The sequence below is a fragment of the Chiloscyllium plagiosum genome, chromosome 30 (genome assembly GCF_004010195.1).
Source record: "Chiloscyllium plagiosum isolate BGI_BamShark_2017 chromosome 30, ASM401019v2, whole genome shotgun sequence".
Taxonomy (NCBI): domain Eukaryota; kingdom Metazoa; phylum Chordata; class Chondrichthyes; order Orectolobiformes; family Hemiscylliidae; genus Chiloscyllium; species Chiloscyllium plagiosum.
The window spans coordinates 44,395,685-44,419,170 of record NC_057739.1 but is presented as its reverse complement, the minus strand read 5'-3'; the positions used below and the strand labels follow the sequence as shown (position 1 = coordinate 44,419,170).

The 23,486-nt window shown below is 42.5% G+C and overlaps 1 protein-coding gene across 1 annotated transcript in view; it reads right to left on the bottom strand.

The window, feature by feature from the left end:
• The window catches only part of LOC122564991 (serine/threonine-protein kinase N2-like), a 55,781-nt gene extending 34,261 nt beyond the window's left edge, over positions 1 to 21,520 (bottom strand). The window contains exons 1-5 of the mRNA XM_043720594.1: positions 21,369 to 21,520; positions 18,252 to 18,552; positions 15,682 to 15,836; positions 2,825 to 2,954; positions 1,996 to 2,135 (exon numbers count right to left, since the gene is read on the bottom strand). Of these exons, the coding sequence (XP_043576529.1) occupies positions 1,996 to 2,135; positions 2,825 to 2,954; positions 15,682 to 15,836; positions 18,252 to 18,552; positions 21,369 to 21,392 (750 nt within the window). The 5' untranslated portion in view covers positions 21,393 to 21,520. The remainder of the gene's footprint in view (positions 1 to 1,995; positions 2,136 to 2,824; positions 2,955 to 15,681; positions 15,837 to 18,251; positions 18,553 to 21,368) is intronic.
• Positions 21,521 to 23,486: the final 1,966 nt, after the last annotated feature.

Here is a 23,486-nt window from a genome sequence, read left to right as displayed (position 1 = left end):
ATTCCTTACAATAGGACCTAAAGTGTTGTAAATTAGACACCAGTTATGAAGTAGAGGGAGAAAAGAGGTGAAACAATAGGCTGGAGTTGGAGGATCTAACAGTACAATGTATGGCTGGAGAAGGCAAGGATGGGCAAATAAATGATGGGAACAATTTGAAATGGCTGCAATGGGGAACAGGAAACTGGTGGGCACATATTTAAAACAAGCTAGAGAAAGAAAAAAAGTGTTCAAGAGGAGAGAGAAAATCAGGGATCAGAATTTTATTAACACAGATGCTGCATTTTCTTTAATCCTAAATTGAAGGCCCCAAAGTAAGTAGGCATTAGGTCTCCCCTGACTTAACTCAAAAAAGCAGATAAATTTTCACAGTATTCCTCAAAGCAACATTATTGTCATCTAACTGCAATTTGTCAGACTGGACTGTGCAAAAGCATATACAGTAAATAATTAATGGCTTTGAGATATCTTTTGAGATAGGAAGCTACACAAGTGCAAATTCTTCATTCCCATAAGCATATAACAAAAGGTTTGCAAAAGATATCCCATACATTTATGATCTAGATCATTAAATCATAAGCTTTTAAACCCCAAATAAAATGAAATTGAGCACTTTATATAGATCAAGTATACAACATTTCAAAATTCAAATCACAAAGTCAATTTAAAACAAAATTTTTTCTCAGATTGAGATTTAAAAAAATTAAAGAATTAAGATGCATTAGCTTTTGTTTTTGCATATTCACAAGACCAGATTTTCTTCACTGAATACCAAATGTAAAAAAAGGGACTATTTGCTCCACACACCTTCATCTGCTCTTCCATCACCCACGACACTTCCTTTGTCATCCTCCTTTAAAATGTCCTAAAGATGCAACCTATATTTTCAACTTTTCCCCTTCTAACATCCAGAAGGAAACACTTATTCCAGATTCAACTGAGATTTACTTCTACTTCTATCAATATACTGTATCCATTACTGACAATATAGTAACTGTAGAGACCAAATGGGCCATTTTTCTCTGCATCTCTTCACTCTGGAAGCATAAGCCTGAAATTTTAATTGTGCATGGGATATAGGCATCACTGGCTGGGCAAGCATTTGTTGACCATCCCTAATTACTCTTGAACTAAGTGGCTTGCTATGCTATTTCAGAGGGCAGTTAAAAATCAACCATATTGCCATGGGTCTGGGTAAAATTGGCAATTTCCTTTCCTAAAAAGGACATTGAGAATTAGATGGATTTATGACAATCAACAATAGTTGCCTTTTTAAACTATACATTGAATTTAAATTTCATCATTTGACATGATAGGATGCAAACCTATGCCCCCAGAACATTGCTTTGGATTAGTTGCCGTCCCATTCCCACCCTGGTCTCCAGTCTTCTACATGATTTCAAATAAATTCATTGGAAATTTGAGAAGTTGCATTGAGTTTTTCAATTAGGTACTTTAAATCCTTCCAAATTCAATATTCAGTTGAGCAATGTCAGACCATAACTACTACCCCCATTTTCTCACTCTGAACCGGGTCCCTAATCCACCTCCTCTCGACTGTCTTTTCTTTTACATGTCCCATTACCATCTCCTTTTAGTCTTACACAATCAACCCCTTTATCATTTACTGAATCCTGACTTCTGTCCCATTAATGCTCTTCCTCCTTTGTTTTAACTTCACCTCCCAACCCTTTTTCCTCAGAATCTACATGTACTTAAAAACTTTTACTTGTCCAGTTCTGATGAAAAAGGACATCAAGCTGAAAGATTAACAATTTTTTTTTGCCTTTTCTTTCTCCAGATACTGCCCGACTTGCTGAGAATCTTCAGTAATTCTGACTTTTAAAGCTTTTTCAGTATTTCCAGCGAATGCAGTATTTTACCAAATGTAACCTGTTTTTCCATAATTAAATTAGAAATCAATTTTGGTAGGTTTCCTCAGTCTCACTCATTTAGCATAAATTGTGCTATTATCCCATATTAGCTTCAACATACCTCAAAAAGAACTTTCTTGTCCTGGATTCTCCTTCCTTCCAGCAACTTCACTGCATTTTTTGCACCTTCTGCTATTGCAGACTCAACCCAGAGATGGTGTCTCAATTCTTCAATTCGCAGCTCCAAAGGACTGATGATTCCTTTGTTGCAACCCAAAAAAAGTAGAAAGTGAGGTCAAACAGTCTCAGCAGTAAGATATGGTTTCTTGGAGTGGCTAAAACTTGTATTTTTAAAATAATCTACTTATAAAAAGATATTAGGTAAAGATGACAGCCAACAGCTAAACTGCATGGCTAATATAACAAACACAAGTTAACCAAGGCAAGTTGGAAAATGGTGCGTGGATATCAGACGCATCCCCACAGGATGCAAGAAAGATTGGATGGAAAAAAAAAATCATATTAAAAAGGGCTAACAAAGTGATATTTGGATGTTGTGAGAAAGTTACTTTTCAATCCTCTCAGTTGGCAACGGTCAAAGTGCCATTTGATCATAGCGCTTAAATCACTGGTGCAGTGTGTCTACAGACACGATGCAGAGAGAAAGCAGTTACATCTCTTGTGCCTCAGAGCTGACAGTCTCCCTTGTGCTAAGTAATCAGTGACATGCTCACAGAATGAGGTTTTGGGCTGCTGTAGCACAGTTCTTAACTATTGGTTCAGAGCAGCACAAGCAAAAGTTGAGGCAAGGGGCCATCCATTGAAGTGATATAACAGCCAATAACAGAGTGCACAGACTGCACACTCGCAAACATTATTTACAAGTAAAGGCCAAACAGGAACTGTGATATAGATACATTTTCAGCAAGCTTCCTATTTCTGGCACCCACCTATGCTGTCACTGTTATCCTCAGATGGTCCAATGGCGTGATTTATTTTTAGGATCTGCATTCGGATTATATCAATCTTTATTTTGCTGGCTTGTAACATCTGTTGCGCTGCTGCTAGCATTTTACGATCCTGGAAACAATCACAGTTCAGTTTATTTTTAAGCAATTTGTTCAAAGAGGAAGCAATTTCCATTAAGGAAATCAGACATAAAATAAATCATTTTTCTTGGATCATTTTCTTTAGCAGAAGCAGAAAAAATATTCAAAAGAGCAGGTGAAGACCTGTGACAGTAGTCAGCATTGCAGCAGAGCAAGTGAGGTGAGGACCCTCACAGAAAAGCAGAAAGATCAAAGACTGATCTGATTGGGACCCAACAAGAATAAGGTTTAATAGTCTATACTGTACTAAAGTAACAATAGGGTAAAATAAAACAAAATGTTTGTATTTTATTCAGTTGAGATGTGTCTAGGAGTTCAGGCAAATCCTGCATTATGCAGGAAATCCTTGATGCTGCTGGTAGTCTGATGACCCACGTATGCAGGAGGTGCCACTGGCTGGAGGAACTTGAACTCCAGGTTTTTGACCCAGAGCAATCTGGAGTTTGTGGGATTTCAGGATGTGGTCACCCTGCAGAATAACGAAATACAGGCTGAGGAGGAATGGGTGATTGCCAAACTGAAGGAGGGACCAGGCAAATAATAAGGGAACTCTGAGAGCATCTCCTCTGCAGGTTTTGTCAACCTTGAAAAGTGGTGAGTGTGATGTCATCTCTGTGGACACCAGGCAGTCAGAGGCAAGGGTGTGGCATTGTGGGTGGCTCACCTGTGAGGGAGAAAGTAAATGACTGAGTGATTGTTTAAGGTCAATAATGATATGGAATGTGAGTGAGTAGACAGATATTCTGTGGTCCTAGATGTGACTCAAGTATTGTTGCCTCGGTCAAGGATGCAACAGAGCAGCTGCAGGGCATTCTGAAGGAAGAGGATCAACAGGCACAGGTGGTGGTCCACATGGAGACGATAAAGACTTGAGAAATGAGGTCCTGCAAGCAGACGTGAAGGAATTAAGCAGGAAATTGAAAAGCAGAACTTGTAACACACCTTAGTGAGTCTAAGACATTATAGCTGGAGAGATGGCTGCAGAGATGGTGCAATAGAGAGGGCTTTAGATTCTGAAGGCAGGGGATGTTTCTGAGGGAAGTGGGAACAATACAAGTTGGTCAGGCTATGTCTGAACTGGGATGTGATCAACATCCTCATAGATCTGCTTAAGCTCTTCGAGCGAATTTAAACTAGGATTAACAGGGAATAGGATCCTGTCAAGTAAATCAGAGGGGAAAGAAACAGATGGAATGCGAAGTTAAAACGTGAATAAACAACTCTGGAAAGCAGAGGAAACACATCTAGATTAGGAAAATAGTGAGTTTAGCAAAGAGGACTGCTTACTTTGTCGCATTATTTAAAAATGGTGGAGGGGATAGACAAGGGAAATATAGATCAGTCAGTTTAATCACAGTAGTGAAGTTATTAGAAAGACTTCAGAGGGATGGAATATATCTGATCGATATCCTCCAAGTGAAATCAGGAAGGGTCAGCAGGGATCTGTTAGAGAAGGTCACATTTGATCAATTTAATCAAATTTTTAAGAGATAATGAGGAATGTTGATTAGATTAGATTACATTACAGTGTGGATACAGGCCCTTCGGCCCAACAAGTCCACACCAACCCGCTGAAGCGCAACCCACCCATACCCCTACATTTACCCCTTACCTAACATTGCGGGCAATTTAGCATGGCCAATTCACCTGACCTGCACATCTTTGGACTGTGGGAGGAAACCCACGCAGACACAGGGAGAACGTGCAAACTCCACACAGTCAGTCGCCTGAGACGGGAAGGCCTGATGAGTGCAAGACATTTGATGTGGTCTACCTGAACTTTGAGCAAAAGATTTTGCTAAGGTCCCTCAAAGTACATAGAAAAGTACGACACAGAACCGGCTTTTAGGCCCATGATATTGAGCTGAAGTTTAATCCTAATGTAAAATATAATAACTTAACTTACTCACCCCTCAACTCTCTGCTATCCATGTGCACGTCTGGCAGTTGCTTAAATGTCCCTAATGACTCTGCTTCCACCACCATCACTGGTATTGCATTCCATGCATTCACAACTCTCTGCGTAAAGTACCTACATCTGGCATCTCCTCTATACATTTCTCTTAATATCTTAAAACTATGACCACTCGTACCAGTCAATCCTGCCCTGGGGAAAAGTCTCTGGCTATTTTACAAATATATCAAAGGACAAAAGGGTAACTAGGGAGAGAATAGGGCCCCTCAAAGATCAGCAAGGCGGCCTTTGTGTGGAGCCACAGAAAATGGGGGAGATACTAAATGAATATCTTGCATCAGTATTTACTGTGGAAAAGGATATGGAAGATATAGACTGTAGGGAAATAGATGGTGACATCTTGCAAAATGTCCAGATTACAGAGGAGAAAGTGCTGGATGTCTTGAAACAGTTAAAAGTGGATAAATCCCCAGGACCTGGTCAGGTGTACCTGAGAACTCTGTGGGAAACTAGAGAAGTGATTGCTGGGCCTCTTGCTGAGATATTTGTATCATCGATAGTCACAGGTGAGGTGCCAGAAGACTGGAGGTTGGCAAACATGGTGCCACTGTTTAAGGGTGGTAAAGACAAGCCAGGAAACTATAGACCGGTGAGCCTGACCTCAGTTGTGGGCAAGTTGTTGGAGGGAATAGGATGTACATATATTTGGAAAGGCAAGGACTGATTAGGGATAGTCAATATGGCTTTGTGAGTGGGAAATCATGTCTCTCAAATGTGATTGTTACTACTTCATAAAAACTCAAAGAAGATTGATGAGAGCGGAATAGTAGATGTGATCTAGATGGACTTCAGTAAGGCATTCCCCATGGGAGACTGATTAGCAAGGTTAGATCTCATGGAATACAGGGAGAACTAGCCATTTGGATACAGAACTGGCTCAAAGGTAGAAGACAAAGGTAGTGGAGGGTAGTTTTTCAGATTGGAGGCCTGTGACCAGTGGAGTGCCACAAGGATCAGTGCTGGGCCCTCTACTTTTTGTCATTTACATAAATGATTTGGATGCGAGCATAAGGAGGTACAGTTAGTAAGTTTGCAGATGACACCAAAATTGGAGGTGTAGTGGACAGCAAAGAGGGTTACCTCAGATTAGATAGTGAAGAAGGCGTTTGGTATGCTTTCCTTTATTGGTCAGAGTATTGAGTACAGGAGTTGGGTACAGGAGTTGCGGCTGTACAGGACATTGGTTAGGCCACTGTTGGAATATTGCATGCAATTCTGGTCTCCTTCCTATCGGAAAGATGTTGTGGAACTTGAAAGGGATCAGAAAAGATTTAAAAGGATGTTGCCAGGGTTGGAGGATCTGAGCTACAGGGAGAGGCTGAACAGGCTGGGGCTATTTTCCCTGGAGTGCCGGAGGCTGAGAGATGACCTTATAGAGGTTTACAAAATTATGATAAATAGGCAAACTCTTTTCCCTGGGGTCAGGGAGTCCAGAACTAGAGGGCATAGGTTTAGGGTGCGAGGGGTAAGATATAAGAGAGACCCAAGGGGCAACATTTTCACGCAGAGGGTGGTACGTGTATGGAATGAGCTGCCAAAGGATGTGGTGGAGGCTGGTACAATTGCAACATTTAAGAGGCATTTGGATAGGTATATGAATAGGAAGGCTTTGGAGGGATATGGGCCGGGTGCTGGCAGGTGGGACTAGATTGGGTTGGGATATCTGGTCAGTATGGACGGGTTGGATGGAAGGGTCTGTTTCCATGCTGTACATCTCTATGACTCTATGGACTCTATCTATTCCTCTCGTTATCTTGTATACCTCAATCAGGTCTCTTCTCTCCAGAGAGAAGTCCGAGCTTATTCAACCTTTCTTCATAAGACAAGCCCTCCAGTCCAGACAACATCCTGGTAAACCTTCTTTGCATCCTCTCCAAAGCCTCTGTATGTTTCCTATAGTAGGGTGACCAGAACTGGACACAATATTCCAAGTGTGATCTCATCAGGGAATTGTCGAGCTGCAGCAAAACCTTGCAGCTCTTAAACTCGATACCCGTATTAATGAAAGCCAAGACACCACATGCTTTCTTAACAACCCTATCAACTTGGGTGGCAACTTTGAGGGATGTACTGCACACCCAGATCCCTCTGTTCCTCCACACTGCCAAGAATCCTGTCTTTAATCCTATATTCAGCATTCGAGTTCGACCTTGACCTTCCGAAATGCATCACTTCGCATTTATCCAGGTTGAACTCCATCTGCCATTTCACAGCCCAGCGCTGCATCCTATGTTGCGCTGCAGCCTGCAATAGCCCTCGATACTATCGATGGTACCTCCAACCTTTGTGTCATCTGCAAATTTACTAACCCGCCCCTCAATGTCCTCATCCAAGTCATTTATAAAAACTACAAAGAGCAGAGGCCCAAGTACTGAGCCCTGCGGGACCTCACTCAACACTGACCTCCAGGCAGAATACTTTCCATCTACAACCACACTCTGCCTTCTGTCAGCCAGCCAATTCTGAATCCAGATAGCCAAATGTCCCTGTACCCCATACTCCCTGACTTTATGAATGAGCCTACCATAGGGAACCTTACCAAATACCTTGAAGTCCACATACACCACACCAACTGCTTGACCTTCATCAACCTGTCTTGACACCTCCTCAAAGAATTCAATAAGATTTGAGGCGCATGACCTGTCCCTCCCAAAGCCATGCTGACTGCCTTTAATCACACAATACTTTGCCAAATAGTCATTAAATCTTATCCCTCATATCTTTCCAAAACTTTGCTGACCACAGATGTAAGATTGACTGGTCTGCAATTGCCAAGGATTTCCCTATTGCCCTTGAAAAGAGGAACAACATTTGCCTCCTTCCAATCCTCCGGTACAACTCCCATGGAGAGTGAGGAGGCAAAGATCATCGCCAGCGGCTTAGCAACCTCCTTTCTCGCTTCCCAGAGCAGCCTATGATAAATCTGGTCTGGCCCTGGGGATTATCGATCTTAATGTTTTTGCAAACTTTCCAGCACATCGACTTCATCAATCTTGATCTGGTCAAGTCTGTACCCCAGCTCCTCAAAATTTTCATTCACAACAAGGTCCCTTTCCTTAGTGAAAACTGAAGCAAAAAAGAAAACTCATTTAGGGCTTCCCCTATCTGCTCAGACTCTACGCACAAGTTCCCTCTGCTATCCCTGATCGTCCCTACCTTCTCCCTGATCATTCTCTTATTCCTCATATATGAGTAAAATGCCTTTGGGTTCTCTCTAATCCCTCTTACTAAGCCTTTTTTGTGCCCCCTCCTGGCTGTCCTCAGTCAATTTTTGAGCTCCTCTCTAGCAAGCCTGTAATCCTCTAAAGCCTTGCTAGATCCTTGCTTCCTCCACCTTACGTGAGCTGCCTTCTTCCTTTTGACAAGAAGCTCCTCTGTTCTCATCATCCAAGGTTCCTTAATCTTACCAGTCTCAGAGGAACAAATTTGTGCATCTCTCGCAATAACTGCTCCTTAAATAGTCTCTACATATCTACTGTACCCTGTGGAACAATTGCTCCCAGTCTGTACTTCCCAACTCCTGTCTGATATTGGGGAAAAGGAAATTGTGACACTTAAATATCTTCCCTTCGTAACTGCTCCTTTCCCTCTCGAAGGCTATGGTAAATGTGAGGCAGTTGTGATCACTGTTGCCAAAGTGTTCTCCCACTGCGAGATCTGACACCTGTCTTGGCTCATTGCTGCGCACCAAATCCAAAATGGCCTCTCCCCTCGTCGGTCTGAATACATAGCGAGTAAGGAAACCCTCCTGAACCCACCTGACAAAAATGGTTCCATCCAATCCATGTGCACTTAGGAGGTTCCAGTCGATATTGGGAAAGTTGAAATCACCCATAACAACCACCCTGCTACATCTGCATTTTTCCAAATCTGCCCACCTCGGAGTTCTTCAATCTCTCTACTGCTATTAGGGGGTCTGTAGAAAATCCCCAATGCTGTTCCTAACTTCCACCCATACTGACTTAGAAGACAAACCTTCCTCAATAACCTTTGTTTCTGTAGTTGCAATGCACTCTCCGATTAGAAATGCTACATCCCCTCTTTTTCCAACCTCCCTGTTCTTTTTAAAATGTTCTAAACCCTGGAACATCAAGCAACCATTCCTGCCCCTGTGAAACCCACATCTCCATTGTGGCCACAACATCGTAGCCCTAAGTACTGATACATGCTCTAAGTTAGTCACTCTTGTTTCTGACACTCCTTGTGTTAAAGCAGACACTTGAATGATTCCTTTGTTTCATTGCATGAGAAACCTTCCTGATAGATTCACTACATCCTGTCACTGCCCCATCTGCAACTGTCCCCCTCTCATATGTGGCTTTGATTCCCACACCCCCCCCCGCCAAACTAGTTTAAACCCTCCCAAATCACATGAGCAAATCTCCCACCTAGAACATTTGTGTCCCTCCAGTTCAGGTGTAACCCATTCTTCATGTCCCACCTGGCATATCAGTTAATAAATTAAGAACCTGAGAGATCCAAAACAAAATGGCATGTTGGATCCAAAACTAGCCAAGAGGCAAGAAGATGATGGTGATAGTAGAGGGTTATTTCAGTGATTGAACGTATGCTTAGAGCAGGGTTAGGGTATAAGACATAGGAGCAGAATTCAGTCCATCAAGCCAGTTCCGCAATTCAATTAGATAGCCGCTGAACTGATCATCCTCAATTCCACATGGAATATATTTCATGACATAGTCTTGACAGTCCTCTGCAAAGAATTCCACAGATTCCGTACCCACAGAGAAAAAATACTTCATTTATCTTAAATGTTATCTCTTCTGAATATTATGCCCTCTGTGATATCTCAGGCCAGCTAAAACTCCAATGTGACTGTATAAATAAAACATGTAATAATACCATTGGAAGTCATGAATGCAGCTACCCAGCTGAAATGCATTTAAATGCTCATATTGTGTAGCCAAGCATCACTCTTGACCTTATTGTCATCTTAGCAATAATCCTATGCCACTCATCATGAGATGGCACAATTCCAAAACCTCATCCGCTCCGTCAACCGAAAACTGTTACTTTGAAACATTTGCCTGTTCCCCTCTCAACATGAACTGTACAGATTGCATTATTGAGCACTCATACCAAAAATCACTAAACCCTAAGGCACCAATTGCCACGAGACTGACCACCTATACCTTCTCGACATAATCCTCTCCCATCCAACCTATCGCCACTGAAATACCTTTGCACATTTCCTGTATTCAGTAGCTACTGTAATTAACAAAAGCAAGCTGGATAGTTTAAAAAAAAAGACCAAAAATACTATGCAATCCCAATCCTCCTTCTGTTACTCATGGTTTCTTTATTCAAGCTAAACCCCCTGAAGAAGATGACTAAAGAAATTGAGGGTTTGTTTAAGAAAAAGAAGGAAGCATATGTCAGGCATACAGGCTAGATCGAGTAAATCCTTAGAAGAGTATAAAGGCTGTAGGTGTACATTTAAGAGGGAAATCAGGAGGGCAAAAAAAAAAGGGGACATGAGAGCGCTTTGGCAAATAGAATTAAGGAGAATCCAAAGGGATTTTGTAAATACACTAAGGACAAAAGGGTAACTAGGGAGAAAATAGGGCCCCTCAAAGATCAGCAAGGCAGCTTATGTGGAAAAGCAGGAAATGGGGGAGAAACTAAAACGAGTATTCTGCATCACTGTTTACTGAGGAAAAGGACATGCAAGATATAGAACATAGTGAAATAGATAGTGATATCTTGAAAAATGTACATATTTCAGAAGAGGAAGTACTGGATATCTTGAAACACAAAAGTGGATAAATACCCAGGACCTGATCAGTTATACTCTAGACTGTGGGAAGTTAAGGAAGTGATTGCTGGGCCTCTTCCTGAGATATTTGTATCATCGGCAGTCACAGGTGAGGTGTCAGAAGACTGGAGGTTGGCTAACATGGTGCCACTGTTTAAGAAAGATGGTAAGGACAAGCCAGAGAACTATAGACTGATGAGCCGGATGTTGGTGGTGGGCATGTTGTTGGAGGGAATCGAGGACAGGATGTACATGTATTTGGAAAGGCAAGGACTGATTAGGGATAGTCAGCATGGTTTTGTGCGTGGAAAATCATGTCTCACAAATTTGATTGAGTTTTTTGAAATAGTAACAAAGAGGATTGGTAGACATTATCTACATGGACTTCAGTAAGGCATTTGACAAGGTTCCTCATGGGATACTGGTTAGCAAGGTTAGGTCTCATGGTGTACAGGGAGAACTAGCCACTTGGATATAGAACTGGCTCAAAGGTAGAAGACAGGGGTCATTTTTCAGGCTGGAGGCCTGTGATCAGTGGAGTGCCACAAGGAGTCCAGAATTAAAGGGCATAGGTTTAGGGTGAAAGGGGAGGGGGGGAAAAATATTAGAGACCTAAGGGGCAACCTTTTCATGCAGAGTGGTGAGTGTATGGAATGAGCTGCTAGAGGAACTGGTGGAGACCAGTACAATTACAACATTTAAGAGGCATCTGAATGGGTATATGAACAGGAAGGGTTTGGAGGGATATGGGCTAGGTGCTGGCAGGTGGGACTAGATTGTGTTGGGATATCTGATCGGCATGGACGAGGTGGACTGATGGGTCTATTTCCGTGTTGTACATTTCAATGTGACTCTATAATACGTCGAGATTTGTTATTTCTTTTATTTACTACTTATCTGTGCTTCTTTGTCTGATTATGAGACTTGGGTTTAACACATACAAATTTATTAGATTATCTAGTTTAATTTTTCCTGCTAAAGTTGTCTATTTAGTAAATTATTAAGTCTTTTGTTTAAGATACAAATTATTCATTAATTACTATTTTTTCATAGTCATACTAAGAAATTATCCATTAAGTCTGGGTTGGCTATTCAGAAGTCTGATTAGGAATCATTGAAATAACTACTGTGCATCTTCAAATGGTTTACTGTGTTACAAATATATAGGTAGAAAGGCTGATTTGATTTGACTCTGTCTCCATGTCACAACATCACTTTCGCAGATCAGACTCTGGCATGAGAAAAAAAAGAGCATAGTGACAAAAGAAATATTACAGTGCTGATATATGGTAGCATGGTGTACTGAAACTTTTCCAACACTGCTGAATGACTGTCAAAAAACAGAACAAAGGCCAGGTGAGTCCTCATAGAAGGTAAGCAATAACATTTGGTTGATCTAAAACATTGAGAGTTACCACAAACAAACTGTAACCCTTAAATGCATCACATTACATATATTGTCTATTGTCAACTGTTATTCTATTAGATATGATTTAGTAGCTATGCAACTATTTTAAGTTAATTTTTCAAAAGTTCTTACACAACGAAACATGATCGCTTCAAAACACAATCTTCTCATTCCAAGCAAAGAAAATCAAAAATTAGATGACCCCAATCAACTTTTAACTCTAATTTCAAATTTCGTCCTTTTTCAGAAACTTCCTCCCTTCTAAGTGTGAGAAAGTGTTGTATAGGTTACCTTTATTAACTCACTCACCAGCTCACTATATGCACCAATACTGGGTCCTCGTTCGTTCATTCATTCATACTCCCTTTACTAACCTGTTATTACTGTAACATGGTTTCATTTATTCGTTCATAAAACCACAGTTCTGTAGTATATTTTACTACTGCAAGATAGACTAAAATTAAAGCAATACTTCCAAATCCCTTACTGCTCCTTTACACCTTCAACCCTTATCAGACCTACTTACATCAAAAGCTACCTCTGAATAAATATCAAAAACCACGAACCTATTCAGAACAATAACATCACAGCCATCATGTCTCCATGACCCACCAAAACTATGGAAAGATTACATTAATCAGCCCTTACTTTCAGACCTGAATATATTACAGAATACAAACATTTTCTCCAATTAATATGTACTTAGAGTCAGAGATGTTCAGCATGGAAACAGACCCTTCTGTCCAACCTGTCCATTCCGACCAGATATCCCAACCCAATCTAGTCCCACCTGCCAGCACCCAGCCCATAGCCCTCCAAACCCTTCCTATTCATATACCCATCCAAATGCCTCTTAAATGTTGCAATGGTACCAGCCTCCACCACTTCCTCTGGCAGCTCATTCCATACACGTAACACCCTCTGCATGAAAAAGTTGCCCCTTAGGTCTCTTTTATATCTTTCCACTCTCACTCTGAATCTATGCCCTCCCCGACCCCAGGGAAAAGACTGTCTATTTATCCTATCCATACCCCTCAATTTTGCAAACCTCTATAAGGTCACGCCTCAGCCTCTGATGCTCCAGGGAAAACAGCCCCTGCCTGTCCAGCCTCTCCCTATAGCTCAAATTCTCCAACCCTGGCAACATCCCTGTAAATCTTTTCTGAACCCTTGCAAGTTTCCGATACAAAGGAGATCAGAATTGCATGCAATATTCCAACATTGGCCTAACCAATGTCCTGTACAGCTGCAACATGACCTCCCAACTCCTGTACTCAATACTCTGACCAATAAAGGAAAGCATACCAAACACCGCCTTCACTATCCTATCTACCTGCAACTCCACTTTCAAGGAGCTATGAACCTGCACTCCAAGGTCTCTTTGTTCAGCAACACTCCCTAGGACCTTACCATTGTTAAATATCTTTTAACTGGGCCATTATCCCTTTAAGAAACTGTCAAAACAGCACTTATGAAATTGAATGAATGAAACTCTCACCTGCAAACAGTAAACAAATCTCACAACCCAGCTGCGGTAATCAGTTAGTATCCTTTATTCTTTTAAAAAGTACAGCATAATTTCTAACTTATTTAGAGCATATAGGCCAAGTATTTTTTTTAAAACTGACATTTACTAACTTAAAAGACAAAAGGACTAATGCCTCTTAATTATGGAAGCAGACCAGACAGACACTTAATCCTATCAGGAGTAGCAGCCAGCACTTAGCACATGTTTTAACCCATCTCTTGTCTCCCAGGACAGAAGCCACTCAAACCTTTGTGTACTATAGATAAAACAATGTAACACCATAGTAATGGAATTTTAGTTTATATAAGAACTGTGTATAAAGAGGGTCTTGTAAGAACTGTACTTTGGGATTTTATTGCTGCCTCGAACATATGCTATTGTGGTTGCTGAATAAAGAGGCTATTTTCACCACTGATTTCAGTTGTTATTTGAACATGATCCCACATAAGCTTTAAACAGGAAAAAGTGAGGACTGCAGATGCTGGAGATCAGAGCTGAAAAATGTGTTGCTGGAAACCGCAGGTCAGGCAGCATCAAAGGAGCAGGAGAATCGACGTTTTGGGCATAAGCCCTTCTTCAGGAGTGAGGAGGGTGTGCCAAGCAGGCTAAGATAAAAAGGTAGGGAGGAGGGGCGTTGGGAATGCGATAGGTGGAAGGAGGTTAAGGTGAGGGTGATAGGCCGAAGTGGGGTGGGAGTGGAGAGGTCAGGAAGATGATTGCGGGTCAAGAAGGCGGTGCTGAGTCTGAGGGTTGGGACTGAGAAAAAATGGGGGGAGGGGAAATGAGGAGGCTGGAGAAATCTGCATTCATCCCTTGTGGTTGGAGGGCTCCTAGGCGGAAGATGAGGCGCTCTTCCTCCAGGTGTCGTGTTGCCACTTTCTGGCGATGGTCCTTCGTCATTTCTGCCACCTCCAAACAGACCCCACCAAGGATATATTTCCCTCCCCTATCAGCATTCCAGAAAAACCACTCCCTCGTCAGGTCCACACCCCCAACCAATCCAACCTCGACTCCTGGTACCTTCCCCTGCAACCGCAAGAAGTGCAAAACTTGCGCCCACACCTCCCCCCTCACTTCCCTCCAAGCCCCAAGGGATCCTTCCATATCCATCACAAATTCACCTGTACCTCCACACACATCATTTACTGCATCCGCTGCACCAGATGTAGCCTCCTATACATTGGGGAGACAGGCCACCTAATTACGGAACGTTTCAGAAAACACCTCTGGGACACCTGCACCAACCAACCCAACCACCCCATGGCTCAACATTTCAACTCCCCCTCCCACTCCGCCAAGGATATGCAGGTCCTTGGCCTCCTCCATTGCCAGACCATAGCAACACGACACCTGGAGGAAGAGCGCCTCATCTTCCGCCTAGGAACCCTCCAACCACAAGAGATGAATGCAGATTTCTCCAGCTTCCTCATTTCCCCTCCCCCCACCTTTTCTCAGTCCCAATCCTTTGACTCTGCACCACCTTCTTGGCTTGCAATCTTCTTCCTGACCTCTCCGCCCCCACCCCCTCACCTTAACCTCTTTCCACCTATTGCATCCCCAACGCCCCTCCCCCAAGTCCCTCCTCCCTTCCTTTTATCTTAGCCTGCTTGGCACACCCTCCTCATTCCTGAAGAAGGGCTTATGCCTGAAACGTCGATTCTCCTGCTTTGATGCTGCCTGACCTGCTGCGCTTTTCCAGCAACACATTAAGCTTTAAATAGACAATTTTACACATCAGCCTGCTTCCAGGCACACTTTTTTTTTATTGTAAATTTTCTGACTAAATCCAGTTTTGTGCTTAAGTCAAATCCTGTGCTATTCATCAAATGTTTCTATCAAATTCAAACTTTAGAGCTACCAAAAAGACACCAAAGCTAATCAAGAGCTTCAGTGGACATGTGTAAGAACGAAGGGTATGCAGTTTCTGTGATATTAATTCTAGTGCACCACCACGCAGTACATAACTTCTCTAAAATCTTTAATGTCTGGTGAAAGTGAAACATAGAAATCTTACCTTCGATGGTCCATTTGAATACATTTGGATCATGTTTTCAGCTCCCTGCTTAACCTTCATTTCAATATTTAGCTGCCTTTTCAGAGCAGTGATTCGACTGCTGAAAGGAGTTAGACATGGCTCCCAGCAACAGGGGTCTGGAGACATTCCACCATCTGGGGATATCAAAGAACAGAAACTCTGGGTGCATTTTGCTGTTGCCTAGCATTCATGACTTAAAACTAAAGGAAGTCAAAGAACCTATTGGCTTCCACTGGATCAATCACCTTGTTTAATTCACATTTCCATAAATGTCATTATAATCAATACCACGGCATCCAGCTTTCAAAATTTGTGTTTTAGCAGATGGTGCATTATGTAAGTGGTGGACTTCATCAACATACTAAACTGCACCAACGTGTGCTTTATGTGGACATCCAGGTGGATAGCATCCCATTTCAAAAAAAAAATGAATTCTCTTGGATGCTTGCCCAATATTACTATAGCCAAGCTGTTGCAGTACAGCTACAATACTGGCATCTACCTGACAATATGGAAAATTACCCAGTACACAAAAAGCAGGACAAATCCAACCCTGCCAATTACTGTCCTTTCAGTCAACTCTTGATCATCAGTAAAGTGATGGAACACAACAGTGCTATCAAGCAGCACCTGTACAATAATACCCAGTTTGGGTTCCACCAGGACCACTCAGCTCCTGACCACATTACCGCCTGAGTTTAAACATAGAAAAAAAGAGCTGAATTCCCAAGGGGAGAGTGACAGTGAGAGTGAGAACCCTTAACACCAAAGCTGCATTTGACCGATCAATAATGGAATCAATGGGTATCAAGTGACAGATTCTCTGCTGATTGGAATCATACCTGACACATAGAAAAATTGTTGAGATTGTTGGAGCTTAGTCATCTCAGGACATCGCTACAGGATTTTTCAGGATAGTGATATTCGGTCCAACCATCTTCAGCTGCTTCATTAATGACCTTCCTTCCATCATAAGGTCAGAAGAAGTGAGAATGTTTGCTGTTGAATGCAAAATGTTCAGCACCATTGCATCTCCTCAGATACTAAAGCCAGCTGGGATGCTCTTTGGGGTGGTTTGGTGCAGACTTGATGGGCTGAATGACCTCTTTCTGCATTGCAGGGATTCTGTGATTCTATGAAATCACCTCCAAGAATCATATACTCAATTTAACTAAAGCAATGCTTTTTTACTGTCAGAATTACCCAATCGCCACTGAGTCTGTCCAATCATTGGCAGCATGCATGTTCTTCATCACAATTAGATAAGTTTGGTTTATTTACCCTGTTCTGTTTAATCTTCTCCTCTCCCAGCATGATTATCATTTTCATATACTGTTGGCACTCTCCATTAATTACTCCAGTGAGCTGTGACGCTCTAAAGTCAGCAATTGTTGCAGTGAAAAAAAAACTTGGACTTAATAGTTAAAGCTGCATACACATGCACTTTTCAGCAAGAGGTACCGGAAAGTGGTCAAGAGTAGGAATCGTTGATAATTTTATTTTGCTTCTGGTTCAGGATCTGAGAAACCTACTTTGGCATCTTCACTGGTACCCCAGCCAAGCTCATATTACTTACCACATACCAGGTGTCACAATGTAGCACACTCTGATGCACCTAGCCAGTGTTGGTTATCCTTTTCTTCCTCTCTCGTGAATCGGATTCCTGTGAGTGTGGAGTTGATGATCCGGTGTGTTTTCTCTATTTCCGTGTTTTTAATGATTACAAAGGTGTCATCAACGTATCTGACCCAGAGTTTGGGTTGAATTTGTGGTAAGACTGTTTGTTCTAACCTTTGCATTACTGTACAACAGAACGAGGACATGCCGCAGCCCAAAGGACTGGCCACACTATCATACATCAAGAACATCTCTGAAATGACAGCCAGACTACTGCGACCACTAGGACTTATAACAGCACACAAACCAACAGCCACACTCAGACAACAACTGAAGGACCCGATACCCAGCATGAGCAAAACTAATGTAGTGTACAAAATCCCATGCAAGGACTGCACAAAACACTATAGGACAAACACAGCTAATGATCCGCATCCATGAACATCAACTAGCCACGAAACGACACGACCAGCTATCCCTAGTAGCCACACACGTAGACGACAAGCAACATGAATTTGACTGGGACAACACTACCATTATAGGGCAAGCGAAACAAAGAACAGCCAGGGAATTCCTAGAAGCATGGCACTCATCCACAAACTCCATCAACAAACACAGACCTGGACCCAATATGCCGGCCACTACAGCAGACAGCTGAAACTGACAACCGGAAGCGGCAGGGACAGGCCACTATAAATGCCGGAGGAAACACCACAGAAGCGCTTCACAGGAGGCTCCCAAGCACTGAGGATGTCACCTAGACAGGGGACGAAACGTTTGCAACAAAAACTTCCAGCTCGGCGAACAGAACCACAGCAACGAGCACCCGAGCTACAAATCTTCTCACAAACTTTGAATATAATGCTAATGTTTTATCTTCAGAAAAAGGGCTAGATCTTCTAGTCTAAGGTTCAGTTGCAAATTGCACTCACCTCCCCGAATGTCCCGATCTGTAACCATAATTCGTGCATTCAGCTCCTGAAGTTCCCAATGCAGACGTTTCAATTTGCGATTTGAGGTTTTCAAAATATTTTCCACATGAGCCAGATTTTTCTTGTCCGTTGTCACTTTACGCAAATTCTCCGTTCCCTCTTTGATTTTTAGCTCTTTTTGTATTTCACGTCGAATCAGATCTTTTACTTCATCAAGTTTTTGTTGTATATCTGGATCCAAGAGATCACTTCCTTCTTCCAGGTCCAGCCTCTGGTTGATCAACAGCTGGTAGGAATTGCTCTAAATAAATTAAATGAATGGTTACACATTCTCAGTATGATAGCAGATAAAATTGCAATTTTCAGCAAGTTACTGCAGCACCTGTAATAACAAGAGCAGTTGAATTTTGAAATATATTAGCTTCTGGCTAAAGAGGTTTGGTTTAATAGGTGTCTGACCTGAAAGACAGAATGTCTGAAAATGCAGCTAAATGATATTAGCACTGCCTCAAACACTAGCTAGATTACATGATCAAATCCTGGTTTGTTCTATCACTAAATTCTTCTGACACAGACTGTGTGTTATCAAGTACAACAAAGAACTACAGATGCTGGAGATCTGAAACGAGTTAAAATAGATATTGCTAGAGAAACTCAGTAAGCTTGGCAGCATCTGAGGAGAGAAAACAGTCAATGTCTTGAGTCCCGTGATCCTTCTTCAGAACCATTCAGAAGTTTCTCCGGCAATTCCTGTTTTTGCTAGTGAGCCAAAGTTGGCACCAAATGGATCAATAACCTAGAGTAAATGCTTTAAAAGATACCCAGATTGATAGCTTACTCTTAATATTGGAACAGAAATAAAATTTCAAGTTATCTTGGTCAGATCAGGTCAAGATATTAGATGTCATATTCCTGCTCCTTGTGTTTTATGTCACTAATGTTATCAATGATAATTTTAATGTTAAACACCTAACATTCCAATTTCTTTTTCATTACATCATTCACTTATGGTGTGGTTACACTTATCATATTTCCTTCAAAAATTTGATTAAAACAAAGTTGTTCCCAAATATTAGCCTGGATTAACTGCTGTATAATTGGTTTTTCCCTCTTTCAGGGGATGCTTAGCTTTATCTGGTTTTCTGCATTGCCCCATTCAATTATTCCAAACAATTTCCAAATTAGAACAAAAACCGGAGATATTTTCGCAGAGGATCAAATAGGAATAAACAAGTGACTTAAGCCACTTGCTTCTCTGAATATTTGGCCTAAACAGTCACAGCATCTCACATGGTCTATTAAACACCTTAGAAAGTTTTATTTTACCTAATAAGGCATCAGGTAAATAAAACATATTTCCATTCCTTCAACGTGGGCGACACGGTGGCACAGTGGTTAGCACTGCTGCCTCACAGCACTAGAGACCCGGGTTCAATTCCCACCTCAGGCGACTGACTGTGTGGAGTTTGCACGTTCTCCCCGTGTCTGCGTGGGTTTCGTCCGGGTGCTCCGGTTTCCTCCCACAGTCCAAAGATGTGCAGGTCAGGTGAATTGTTAAATTGCCCGTAGTGTTAGGTAAGGGGTAAATGTAGGGGTATGGGTGGGTTGCGCTTCGCCGGGGCAGTGTGGACTTGTTGAGCAGAAGGGCCTGTTTCTACACTAAGTAATCTAATCTAAATAAAAAAAGGCCAATGGATCTGAAACATTGTTCTCTTGATAGATGCTGCTAAATCTGCAGTGAATTTCAAACAGTTTTGTTCTTCTATTGATATAGCCACTTCCATCATCTTATGATCTAAAGCATTTAACAGCCAGTAGGTAGTGTTTGAACTGCAGTCACAGCTAATAATAACAAACTCTGATAGAATCTTTCAGTTTCCCTATCAACAGCTGAAAGATGCAGGTAATGCCAAAATAACTACTAAAACCATGTTGGTTTAGGGATAAATAGTGGCCTGTAAACAAGGGAAAACAATTCATTAAATAAAATCATTAACTGGGTATGCACATAACCACAAAGCTCAGCATTTATTTATTGCCTATCCCAAACAATTTAACAGCTTGTTTGGCTATTTTAGAGGATATTTACATTTTCTGGGCGTGGAGTCACATATTACAAACAAGGGATAATGACAAATTTCCTTCCTTGCAGGACATTAATAATCAAACAAACCTTTATACCAATCCAGTAAATTCATAGTCAACATTACTAGTTTTTCTTCACTAGCCAAGTCACCAATTGTCACAGTGGGCTCTGAACACTTGTCGGTATATCATTAAACTGAACTTCTAGGCGACTCACCGACGCAATTCAATAATATTGTCACGATACTACCAAACCAAAATTTCACTTTGCAGAAACAGCTATTTCTTTTACGCATGATAACAATCAGGCTTTTGGTACAAAGTATTATTGGAAACATTACCCCTCCGACAGCGCGGCGCTCCCTCAGCACTGACCCTCCGACAGTGCGGCACTCCCTCAGCACTGACCCTCCAACAGCAGGGTGGTGGGGGAGAATAGCAGATACCGAGCAGTGAGTCACAGACTGGAATCTAATTCAGGGACTTGGGCTGGTTTACATTTAGAATAAGAGATACCTGGGAGTGAGTTACAGACCGCAATCGAATTGAGGGGTCCAGGGTGGTTTATATATAGAATAATAGATACCTCGCAGAGAGTTACTCTGGCATTGTAACACTCCCACAGCACAGACCCTGCGACAGCGCGGCGCTCCCTCAGCACTGACCCTCCGACAGCGCGGCGCTCCCTCAGCACTGACCCTCCCACAGCGCGGCGCTCCCTCAGCACTGACCCTCCCACAGCGCGGCTCCCCCTCAGCACTGACCCTCCGACAGCGCGGCTCCCCCTCAGCACTGACCCTCCAATGTTAGTCTAATTGTTGTGCCCGTGAGTTCCCAATGGAGACTCAAACCCATAACCTGACACTGAAGTATGAACGCTGCCCGTTAAAAAAAAATCCATTTAAACAGGGCTCTCCCTAGGATTGTCCTTCTTGCAAAGTGAGGAAACATCAAGAACAGACTCGCAATTTTTCCCTGACTCGCTGAGCCGCTCCAGCGACTTTTGATTTTGTTTCTGTAACTTTTCCTGACCTGCTTGCACTCCCCCGCCATCATCCCTCAGCAAGTTTATTTCTTTTCCCCCTCCCCGAAAAGCTGGTAGTGTTCGGTTATTCCCTTCAGACAGTTGAGCGACTAACGGATACGCCGTTTGAAATATTTTTAAACCCAGCGCGCTCCCGACCTGGGGCCGCGCGACCCAGTCGCCAGTTGGACAATTGCGATCACATGTTGTGCTGTCAATCACTAATTTCCGACGAATAGAAGGTAGCGGGCGGGCCCTCGTCCGTGTGATGTCATCTGTTGTTATTGTAATGAGGCCGCAAGTCCACATTGTGTTTGAAGAACAGTTCTTGAGGGAGGGTAATAGAGTCATAGAGGTGTACATCTCGGACCTTGACCCTTTGGTCCAACTCGACCATGCCGACCAGATATCCTAACCTAATCTCATTTGCCAGTATTTGGCCCAAATCCCTCCAAACCCTTCCTATTTATATACCCATCAGATGCCTTTTAAATGTTGTGATTATCTTGGACCTGAAACGTTAACTCTGCTTTTTCTCCACAGATGGTGCCAGACCTGTTGAGCTTTTCCAGTAATTTCTGTTTTTGTTTCTGATTTTCAGCATCCGCAAGGCTTTCAATGTTTACTTAGTAAGAATCTAACTACTTCTACCTTAACAATATTGAATAATTCACACCTTCTCAAGAGAGTAGGAGAAAGTGAGGACTGCAGATGCTGGAGATCAGAGTCGACAGTGTGATGCTGGAAAAGCACAGCAGGTCAGGCAGCATCCTAGGAGCAGGAGAATCGACGTTTCGGGCATAAGCCCTTCATCAGAAAGGGCTTATGCCTGAAAAGTCGATTCTCCTACTCCTCGGCTGCTGTTTGACCTTCTGGAGAGAATTCCAATACTGTCCAACTCTTTGAGAAAAAAAAACTTCCTAATTTCTGTCCTAAAAGAGCAATCCTACTTTTAAAACCATGTTCACAAGAGTAAGCACCTTTTTCACATTGTCATTCAGGGTGCTGTAAATTTTATAGAATCCCTACAGTGTGGAAACAGGCCCTTAGGTCCACCAAGTCCACACCGACCCTCTAAAGAATAACCCACCCAGACCCATTCTCTCAATCTATTACTCTACATTTACTCCTAACTAATGCACCGAGCCGACACATCCCTGAACATTATGGGCAATTTATTATAGCCAATTCGCCTAACCTGATTGTGAGAGGAAACCAGTGCACCGGAAGGAAACCCATGCAGACACAGGGAGAATGTGCCAGTCACCTGGGGCTGGAAATGAACCCTGATCCCTGGCGTTGTGAGGCAGTAATGCTAACCACTGAGCCACCATGCCAATCTCTCACGGTCTTTCAAAAGTGGGTGTGCCCTCTCTCACGTTCTCTCAATAGTGGGCATGTGCGCACTGATGCTCTTTCAAGAGCCTACTCACGTGCACTTATGTTCTCTCAAGAGCCTGCGGTCAAATCCCCTTGCACTCTATTCAACTGAAATCTAACACAAGCCCAAACTGTCAATTTTCTTATGCATAACACAGTGCAGATGGACATATCAAGAAAGTGAGTGTGGGGTCATGGTGCTCATCAGAACAATCTCTCGGACTATGTCCAAATAGAGTTGGCAACTGTAGTGATTGGAACCAGATGGATCTCATTGATTAAGGTCCTTGATTGTAGTTGTTAACCTGGGCCAATCAGGAAAATCCCAGCTGACCAATATTAACAGGAGAAGGGCACTGCTTGTCACTGGCCACTTGGGTTTCTCCTTTCTTCCTAATGGTGGAAATTTAATAAAGATTTGTACACCTGTTGTTTTTTGCTGTAAAAGAAAAAAATTAACAGGAGATTTAGAATCTCCTCAGTTCATAGGACTGACTCTGAGCTAAGAGAAAGCGAGGACTGCAGATGCTGGGGAGTCAGAGTCAAAAAGTGTGGTACTGGAAAAGCACAGCTGGTCAGGCAGCATCTGAAAAGCAGGAATATCAATGTTTTGGACATAAAATCCTTCATCAGGAATTGGGGGGGGGAGAGTGGACTGAGAGATAAATTGAGGTTTGGGGGATAGGTGGATGCAGGAGGGCAGTAGCTTCAGGGCAGAGGAGATGACTGGGGGGGGGAGGAATAGA